Source organism: Scleropages formosus, chromosome 25, assembly GCF_900964775.1.
Source record: "Scleropages formosus chromosome 25, fSclFor1.1, whole genome shotgun sequence".
In the NCBI taxonomy this organism is placed as follows: Eukaryota; Metazoa; Chordata; class Actinopteri; order Osteoglossiformes; family Osteoglossidae; genus Scleropages; species Scleropages formosus.
The window spans coordinates 11,545,087-11,555,654 of NC_041830.1; the positions used below are offsets into that span (position 1 = coordinate 11,545,087).

At 43.7% G+C, this 10,568-nt stretch overlaps 1 protein-coding gene across 1 annotated transcript; it reads right to left on the reverse strand.

Annotated features, from left to right (window-relative positions):
• Positions 1-518: 518 nt before the first annotated feature.
• Positions 519-3,903, reverse strand: LOC108921532 (collagenase 3-like). Its single transcript, XM_029249300.1, has 10 exons — positions 3,787-3,903; positions 2,781-3,022; positions 2,483-2,631; positions 2,198-2,326; positions 1,897-2,058; positions 1,646-1,784; positions 1,430-1,563; positions 1,180-1,339; positions 881-978; positions 519-762 (listed from the first exon to the last, which is right to left on the reverse strand). Exons 1-10 carry the CDS (start codon positions 3,889-3,891, stop codon positions 662-664), a joined length of 1,419 nt encoding a protein of 472 aa, XP_029105133.1. The 5' UTR covers positions 3,892-3,903; the 3' UTR covers positions 519-661.
• Between the last annotated feature and the right edge of the window lie 6,665 nt (positions 3,904-10,568).

Below are 10,568 nucleotides of genomic sequence, written 5' to 3' on the forward strand. Positions count from 1 at the left end.
AGTGGGTAATCACAGGCTGCTCGCACTGTACCAAACAGCAATTTTCGAAGTGTCATTCTAGAAAATTAGGAAAATCCAATTAAAACTAAATTTTAAAAATGTATGAATTTCTGAAAATTTCAAGTAGTGCATAGAAAGGACTGAGCACATAAACTGTGAAACTTGCGCTGACAAAGGGTTGAAAACGTCTTTTCTGTTCCATGTTGATCCAGAACGACATGTTTTGTGTGACTGCTTCTGAATGCACTTATGATGTAACGCTGCTGTTGTATATAAAATAAATGCAACTGAATTCTTAAAGGGAAGTTGTCCATGTGAAGAAAGTACCAGATAAAGACTTCAAATACAAAGTTTTATTTAAATAAGTTTATTTAAATATTATGTCTCCAAGAACAAAATATTCAAGCACACCACAATAAATGATTAATTTTTTTAACATATAACATGTAACATACAAGTAATTGAGCAATATCTCTGTCTCAATGCAGACATAATTTACAATGATTAAACTGAAAATAAATACTTTAAATACATTCTACTCCTAGTGAGTTGTCCAAGAAATGAGGTTCCAGAAAGAATTTTCATACTAAAGACCAATCTCTCGCAGATGCCAGATGATGGCTTGCATCTCGGTCAGCTGGACACGTCAAGTGGAATTGGCCTAACAGGGCAGGAAGTAGTTCGACTGCAGAACACGGAGGACTGTCTTTCTCCTGTTGCTGTATTCGTACATCCTCGTTCCACTTGTAAGATACATATATCCTAAAAAAAACACAAGCTATGTTTACATGAAGCTGGTACGGCGGGACAGAATTTTGTGTCTGAATTTTCAGGCAGATTTTCCTATCTGTGATGATCTCTACCAGCTAGTCACGCTTACCACCATACTGGAATGCGGACGTGATACTCCCTTGCACACCCGGGAAGCCCAGATTCACCAGCTCCACCTTCTCCAATGCTTTACTGTTCTCGTTATAACTGCCCAAAGGGAGAGACTAAGTCAATGGTGCTCAACATGATAGATCTTCCCAACACTGAGTACTCAATCCCTCTGTTTCGTAATCAACCTCATGTTCCATGTTGCAGAGGACAACTGCCAAAAGTACCAACGTTAACTGTGAAAAAGAGCTAAAGGTGATTCCATGGAAACTGTTTTGAGTGTAGACAGATCACACAAACCTGTAATAGTGCGTCTTGTTGAAAAGTAGAACTTTCCCAGAGTCTTTGTCGTAAAGGGCTGCTGTGATTTTCTTCACCGATTGTGGCACACCCATGCTGCTAAGAGTTTTAGGGTAGCCGCTGACTACATCATAACCAGAGAGAGCCCAGATTTTCTGGCCTGCAGAAGACGACAGAACTGAGCTTTCTTTACATTCTGTGAACATTGAAGGTAAATGGGAGTCTCAAAAGCTGGATAAAGTGTTTGTACCTTTAAAGATGTACACTCTGTCTTTCTTGAGGCTCTCGTAGGCAGCATCAATGTTATTAGGAATATCAGGCCAGAAGCTCTTGATTAGCGTGAGCTCTGACTGGGTGCTCTGAGGGTAGGTACGCCAGAAGAACCTGAGAAGAAAAACTCTTCAGTTCATGGTATGATTCACCACGAGGTCCACTACTACATACCATGTATCTGTTGGTCACATACCTGCCCTTGAAAAACATCAGCTCTCCTCGCAAAGTTGTAACTGCGTCAATGACCAAGTTGGGATCACAAGCATTTGGGGTGGTTGGTGGGGTGGGCTTTTTAGGGTCTGGTTCCTCTGGGGTCACATCAGGGTTTGGGCCTGGTGGTCAGAGATACCAAACAGGTGAGAACAGAAGTTCACAGCCCAATACATACAGGAAACACAGCAGCACAGATGCATTGTGGGAATGTGCAACACGGTTCCCACCCACCATAGAGAGACTGGATTCCTCTGATGTCATCCAGAGGCAGGGAGAACCTCTCAGGGTCGGTGTAGCTGTAAACAGGGTACATGAGAGCGCCGGGGTCCGTAGAATGCGAGAGCCCCAAGGCGTGACCAAACTCATGGGCGGCAACCAGAAACAGGTTGTACCCTGTAGAGGAGTTAGGAGCAGTGTGAAACAGGGTTCTTCTAAAGAAGCTTCCCAACAGGAAGCTTCCCAACAGGATGCTTCCCAACAGGATGCTTCTTTAGGTGATTCATTAGGAGGTTCTAAAAGCAGGAAGACTCACCGGAAGATGATCTTGAGGTGAAGGTCTCATCCTCATCAAAATGTGTATCTCCGCCGATGCCCACAGAGGGTGCAAAAGCATGAGCCAAAGTGCCATCGGGGCCGTCAAAAGGATAGCCATCACCGTGGTCTACATGCATAAAAAATGATATCATTAATTGTGAGCATCTTTTTTAATTCATTCATTTAATTTTTAATAAGAACAGCATGAGATGCATTGTTGTGTTGAGTGAAGTACCAGGTGGAAGACAGACCAGCGCAATGTTCTATATGTTTCAGTTCATACCTCCACGTCCAAAGGAGATCATGATGTCGGCTGTGCCGCTGTAGAGACGTGTGAAGCGCAGCGGAGTCACTCTCGCCCACACCTGGAGGGCGTTCTCAATGGCGCGGTCCACCTCAGATTGCGATAGGTCGGGTGTGTAGTTCACAATTCTGGGAGTAAGAGGAACAAGCTTCTTTCAACATGAGACCAGACAACACTGGCAGAAGATCAGATGGTCCTCCTCACACACACACACACACACACACACACACAGACACACACACACACACACACACAAATGGATATGTTTCCCCCTCACCTGTAAGTCAGGTTGTTTGTTTTCCATTTTGTATTCCCGGGGAAGGTGGTGTATTCAGCCAAGTCTGGGACTCCACAGCGTGGCTTCTTCATCACCTCCAGGGTGTTGGAGTCCATGACACCCGTCACCTCCAGACCAAAGAATTGCTGCATCTCCTTCAGCTTCAGAGTCAGTTGGTTAACCCGTCGATGGACACTGGGGAATGTCTCTTCTTTCAGATCATAGAACTTCTTTAAGTAAGCCTGGGAAAACAGGAGATGAAGACATTACATGCTTTGACACGTGTGCCAAAGTTTGGGGACTGCTGATGAAGCTGACCTTCCCTCCAGCACTATATTGCACCATGCAAAGAATTTACTGCTGCATTCATTTAACAAACTTTTTAGAAATAAAAACAAATTTTAAATTTTTCACAATTCATCAAAAATTGTTTTATGTGTTATTTGCTGGGGGGCATGGTGATGCAGTGGGTTGGACCAGGTCCTGCTCTCCGGTGGGTCTGAGGTTCAAGTCCCGCTTGGGGTGCCTTGCAACAGACTGGCGTCCTGTCCTGGGTGTGTCCCCTCCCCCTCCAGCCTCACGCCCTGTGTTGCTGGGTTAGGCTCTGGCTCACCCCAACCCCGTATGGGACAAGCGGTTCAGACAATGTGTGTGTGGGTGGGTGTTATTTGCTCAAAAACTGCAGTAGAAGTATTGGGACTTGAAGAAGCAACAGTTTAGTTTTAACCCTTTCTGTTGCCATGCTTTGCCTGTTACATTATGGAATTGCACTGATGCCCAAAGTCCGGTTCAATTCAATTGAATTCAATTCAGTTCGATTCGATTCGATTCGATTCAATTCAATTAATTTTTGGAGTGCGCTCTTCTCACGCAACGACACAGAGCACTCGAACAAAGACATAAAGCAAAGAAACAAATACATCGGGCAATTTCTCCCAGGAGGCCATGGTTGTTCTGAAGTGAACTCAAATGGCCTCTGTTGAGAGAAGAGAAGAAACGCTCTTACCTTGATCATGTCTTCATCCTGTCCTCCAGCATCAGAGGTTGTAAGAGGGCCGCAATGCCCGGCAATCACGAGGCAGAAGAAGATGCACAGGCATAGAGTCTTCATGGTGCCTTCAGGTTCTGGTGGCTGTTTGGTGTGTCTTCTGGACCCTGATCTTTTATATACACTGAGTCCAGAGAGTGTTGAGCAATGATGGGCTGAGTCATGCAGTGGTAAACATCAGGAAGGGGACCTCCAGCATGTGTAGTCTTCTGAGTGTTTTGATGTGTCACTACTGCTGACCTGCACTAAGTCTTCAGTTTAGAGTTTGAGTTTAGAAAATGTATTACTGATAGGAAAATGTGTAGTTTCCACCACCTTTATCTTAAAATAGATTTTACTTAAAACAGAAATAACACACTGACCTAAATTATGTAAAATTAACTGAACTGAAATACATATATGTGTCTGTATATGTATATATTTATACATATATTTAATATAGTGTATATGTATATATATATATACACACACAACAGATTATTTTTCCTGTTTATTATAAAAAACTTTTAAACTTTTCCCACGCTAATAGGGTGGCCAAAAAAAATATTTGCCCCCATTTCTTAGATGATGATAGAATTCTTCTTCTCAAGAAAACATCTAACAATGAAACATGAAAATAGCTTTAAAAAACTCGGTTCAGAACATTTACAATGTGCTCTATATTAAACGTTTAATTCAGTTAAAAAAATTTAGCCTTGAAAAAGTATAGTAGTTATACTTGGACACATGCCAATCTTGTAAAAAAATGTTTTTCCACAATTGAATAAGCTGTAACAGAGTTACATCTGTCCTAAGGGTATAGTAATTTCTTAAATGACAAATTTAAAATTTTTGTTCTCTGACATTGAAATAGAGTTCTTTGTATTCAGAGACAGAAAAAATATTAACAGTAAAACAGTGCAGTGTAATTTATACAGTGCGGGTTTGATTTTGTATCAAAGGAGACACAGTTACTCTTTAAAAACTTTATATCTAAAAAGACCCAGAAATAAATCTTATGTAGTCCAGTGAATAAACAGGTAAGTGCCGAGAGATACAAAAATTGGACCAACACTGTTAGAATAAACTGTTGTTACTATTATGAGGTTATACATATATATGTACATATTCTTCCTTAATTTTTGTCTGCTGATAGGGCTCTTCTCCACACAGCCAAATAAGATGGATAAAAACTGTTATATCTGTTCTCATGATCATTACCATTGAATGACAAACCCTTTTTTGGAAAGAAAAGAAAAGAGCTACTAGTCCGAACAATTCAAAACGTTATAACAGCAAAAGTCATTGCGTTTTTTCCAGTGCGGTTCACACATTATATGCATCTATATTTAATTCAGTCGCAGGGCACAGTGGCTGTTCAAACACATTTGAATTTAAATTATAAAACATTCCTATCTCTCAGATTCCAGGTAACGTACAACTATTGTGAAACAGAGCAATATTAGTATGACAATGGATACTTTGACCCTGCGTGGGTGTAAAAGCAGACAAAGGGAGCGACTTCTGTAAAGGTATACCAGATCTGAGTCAGTACAATGTTCCAAATGGAGTGTGACTCTCCTCAGCCATTACTAATTAGAATTGGCTGAAAAAATGTGGACTGAATTAGGGGAGTTTTATGGGAATTTCTGAGGCATGGCCATGCTTGCCTCCAGCTGCAGGTTTGTGGCTTTCAACTGCTGGGCTGCGTTTGAGTGTGGTCTGCTGCAGTGCCGTATGAGGATTCACACTGTCCATCACATGCTCCCCACGGTCATTATTGAGCATTTCATGGCAGCGTTACCTCCGCTTTTGCACGCAAAAACATCTTTACGTCACATCTTTTACGAGGCAAATACACTTCTGCGTTTTGAACGCTTATGCAAGTATTTGGTGCTGCTCCAAAGTAGGTGAAGATTTCATTTCGTCTCTCCATCCTGAAGCAGACAGCTGTAAATAAATGAGGAAAGATAACAGCGGAGTGGGTTTTGTAAGTTTATATGTGTGAGAAAGGCTGGAATGTGGGGTGTGTTGTGGTGCTGAAGCAAAGTTTCTTCTTGTTCAGTAGGTTACGTGACTCCATCCCAAGTGGACCCAGTGCAGATGTGTTACAAACCACACCATGACCACAGGTGGCTCATGGAAAATGGACACGACCAGGGTGCTGGTTCACAGAGGTGTGGGATACAATAGATCCTTCTGCTACAGAAAGTAGATATGTCTCCACTTGCCTTTCAGGGTGAGTTTGAGACCTGTTGTTGTTGTCGTGTGTCTGGAGCTCCTCCAGAATGTTCCGTCTTCCACTCCTCCTTAGTGCTGAAAGGGCTGTGCCCACTGTCACTGTGACTGAGTCCATCCAGCTGGTTGCTGCTCATCCTCTTCTTCGTTTTCCTCCAGCTTCTTCGGTCATCCCTTCCAGAGAATCTAATCATGACTCATCCAAAGTGCATTAACCTCAGTTTCACCGTTTTTGCTTTCATTAAGGTTTGGGTTAAGGTTTTGACTTCTTCCTCCTCCAGCTTTTCAAAGCAGGTTGAGATGTTGGTCTTCATTATAAATGGTCACTCTACCCTGACGGAATTAGTAGAGATTTTGGTAGAGACAGTCTTATCACGGTCTTTTGTGTAGGACATAAACCTTGCGGAAGTTTTGGGTTTGACGTTTTACTGGGTTTTCACTTGACTGACAGTTGGGGCTTAATAACTCAACAAGTGCTCCTTAATTTTGGTAATGAGGTCCTTACTTTTATGTTTTCTGTATGTATTTTATGCATCCAGAATGACGCGCAACTCTGTGTAAAAAAATATAGATATAGAGCAACAGAGAAAGAGGTTTAGACACAGATACAGTATTGTTGACACAAAGCTTGTTTTTCTCATACCACCATGTTGCTAGTTCACATTATCCAAGCAGCTGCCATCAGAAGTGACATTCAAATAACAACTCAACAGGCAGTAATGGACAGCCAGGTGGCACTATTATCTCAGGGCACCTGGGTGCTGCGAGAGGATGTTGGTTCAATCCCCACTCAGTTGGTGTGGAGTTTGTATGTTTTCCTTGAATCTGTGTGGATTTGCTCTGGGTGCTCCAGTTTCCTTCTGTGGTCCAAAGACATGCTGGTCAGGTGGATTTGGTGCATGTGAGTCACAGATATAAATTCAGTTTCACTGATGTATGGATGAGTAACCCATTGAAAGTATTGTATCTAGTATTGTAAATAAGTTGTGTGCTGATAACACTAAATAGGAAGTTGCTCATTCTCTGGAAGTTGCATTTGAAAAGTGTCTGCTAAATGAAGTTATGCAAATCGTACCAGATGCTGATGGACACATTTATGTGCCTGTCGGAAGATCTGAAGAGATATGGGTCTGAAATGTGAATGAATGCTGGGCAGGATTCAGCAGCTCTGAGGGACAGAGGGCACTAATTTCTCTATCTGGATATAGATATAATCCAGTCATGGAGGAATTTATCAGGTGTTGGGAGACGAAAATATATAAGCATTAGTAGTCAGTGGAGCTATTTGTAAGCTTGTTTGTATATTGATGGGGAACACACCCTCCTGCCTTTCAGTCAATAGAATGAAAACATCCATATATTTTATAGTAATGTCTGTAATGTACAGGATATATGATGTTGAGTTTCTATTAATCATTTTTGGGACGCTTCGTGTTTGGCAAATCATGACCAGTTTTCTTAATTTTAAGTGACCATGAATTGCAGCTTAATGGAAGGAGAGGGACAGACTTCCTTGTCCCTCAAATTGCAGGTTCCGGCAATGGGACTTTCCAGCATGAATGTCCAGCCCCGTGGATGTGGCTCACAGCACACCCTGTCTGTGTTGAGTGTCAAGTGTTGGCTTCTGCAGCACACTGTGTACCTTTGTTGGTTTTTTTTGTTGTTGTTCCTGGAGCAAGGCAGTGCCAGCTGGGGGGGGTTTGAGCGAAACAGATTTCCATTGAAAACTACGGGGCCGGGGTAGGGGGGGGGGGTTGTGTATAATTATATATATAATTTCCATTCCAATGTACAGCAGCAGGGGATGCGGTGGCGCAGTGGGTTGGACCGCAGTCCTGCTCTTTGGTGGGTCTGGGGTTCGAGTCCCGCTTGGGGTGCCTTGCGACAGACTGGCGTCCTGTCCTGGGTGTGTCCCCTTCTCCTTACGCCCTGTGTTGCCGGGTAGGCTCCGGTTTCCCGTGACCCTGTGAGGGACAAGCGGTTCTGAAAATGTGTGTGTGTGTGTGTGTGTGTGTGTGTACAGCAGCTGTGCAATGGAAGCTGTTTGCCTGACAGACTAAACAACACAAGGCTACCGTCAGCTCTGCACATATACACAACACATGTCTGAGACACAGATTTCAGCTTCAAAGGAAGTATCGCGTTACATTTTAAGGCACTCAGTTGGTTTTGATAAAACATTTTTCCATTGCCTTGTCATGGAAATTACAATAAAGGATCGGGAGCTTTCGAGGAAAATAGTTTGTGATTGCTATGGGAAATAGTGGCTAATGGGACAGCAGATTTTCACAAATCTCTTTGAGAAGGAAAGGCCACTGATCGACGTTGACCGGTTTATCAAAGGATTCGTTCAAACAAGCCATCAAGCTTCCTGGTGATTTCTTTGTAAGTGCGACACAGCGAGCCAATGCAAATATTACTGAGTTAGGACCGTGATTTCCGTGACTGAAGAATTGTCACTGTTAACACATAGCCGGAAAAGAAAGTAGAGTCAGGCTTACTGTGCTTTAAAATAAAATCCCAGGAACGCAATGTGTTTCCTGTATCACCGCTGCTAGACATGTCAGATATTCTGCAATGAGGATGATAGATATGCATGAGAGAATGCTGTGGAATGAGTTGTGTTTGCCCTGCCAGTGTGTTCCCACGTGTCTCTCCTCGTCCGTCTCCATTGTCTTCCCGTAGCTCTTCATATATCATGTTCAACACTTTGGTTATGGCCCACAAGAAGGCCGAAGGATCTGAACCGCGATCCCTACGGGACCTGTTCACTCCCTAAACCCCTGCAGGACTGCTGTGCTCCTCAATCTCTGGAAGCTTGGTCGTCCCACTCAGAAAGACCCAAAATCTAAAGTCCATAGGTTCTCGGTGTTGGATCCAATGTGGTGGAATGATCTTCCTCTGTCCCTCAGAGGTGCTGAATCCCTCCCAGCATTCAAACATCTTAAAACCCATCTTTTTCAGACCCTTTTCCCTCCTGATCTCCTGACAGCTACTAGGGTAATGTGAGTTGGCAAAACAAAGGTATTGGACACTGACTGTGCTTTAATAATCCCATGTCTGCATCTAAAGCTCTATGTCTGTTGCTAATGCCCTTCTGTTGCTCTGAGTTAGACATCATTTTGGAGAAATGCATCTCATCAATGAATAACTGTAAATGTAAAGACAAATAAGTGGGATTTAATGAAGTTTGCTCAGACAGGTGTGTTCAGCGTGTCTGTCGTTGGGTGCCTGAGGACACTCACCTGCTCACACCCACACGTTCTACTAATAGGAAACTCTGTATTGCAGTAAAAGCCGTGCCATGGGGCCGGGACGTTTTTTCTGGGAATGGTTGTTTTCTTGGCTTGTGTCAAACCAGGTCCTGACTCATGTGTTCCCGATGCCCTTTCTGAACACCTTGACAGCTGGGCGTTGCTGTTTGTCCCGGAGAGACACCGTTGTTTCAGTTCACTGAGAGGGTTTCCCCCTCGCTGAGTCACGGGTTGATGTCTGAAAAGGTGCCGCTTGAGGGTTCAGGATTCTACGACTGCATTACAGACCACTGGCTGACATGGTGAGTTTGATTTCAGGTAAAATCGGAAATGATGTTGCTTCCAGAAAAAATAATAAGTGACACACATACAGCTACACACCCCTTCCCCCATACACAGGTGTTTAGCGTTGTATGAAAAGGGGTTCTCGTATTTTTTAAATGCATCCATGGACAAAAACCTGGCAACCCAAATAAACACACACACACATTTTCAGAACCGCTTGTCCCATACGGGGTCACGGGGAACCGGAGCCTACCCGGCAACACAGGGCGTAAGGCCAGAAGGGGAGGGGACACACCCAGGACGGGACGCCAGTCCGTCGCAAGGCACCCCAAGTGGGACTCGAACCCCAGACCCACCGGACAGCAGGACCGTGGTCCAACCCACTGCGCCACCGCACCCCCCCAAATAAACAAGGAGAGAAAAATAAATATATTTCGACACAAAAACCATAATGACACCTCACTAAATACCCCAGTGTGTCTTTGATTGCAGGGGGTGCGGTGGCGCAGTGGGTTGGACCGCAGTCCTGCTGTCCAGTGGGTCTGGGGTTCAAGTCCCGCTTGGGGTACCTTGCGACGGACTGGCGTCCCGTCCTGGGTGTGTCCCCTTCCCCCTCCGGCCTTACGCCCTGTGTTGCCGGGTAGGCTCCGGTTCCCCGTGACCCTGTAAGGGACAAGCGGTTCTGATAATGTGTGTGTGTGTGTGTGTGTGTGTGTGTGTCTTTGATTGCATTGAAAAACCTGCAAACATTTCCAATTAAGTGATGCCGCCAGTCACAGATATTCCAGGTGTGCCCTTGTATTACTGTCTGTCTCTGTGTAAATGGTCCGATATAGAGAGTACTTTTTAAAACTATGTGTTACTAAAAATGCATACGATTTGTGCAGAGCAGTTAAAAGTTCTTGTGAATAATCGAAAGTGACTTATTTTATTTGGCAGTAAAGGGGAGCTGTTACAGGACAGTCATTTAAAGCCGCGTTGAGG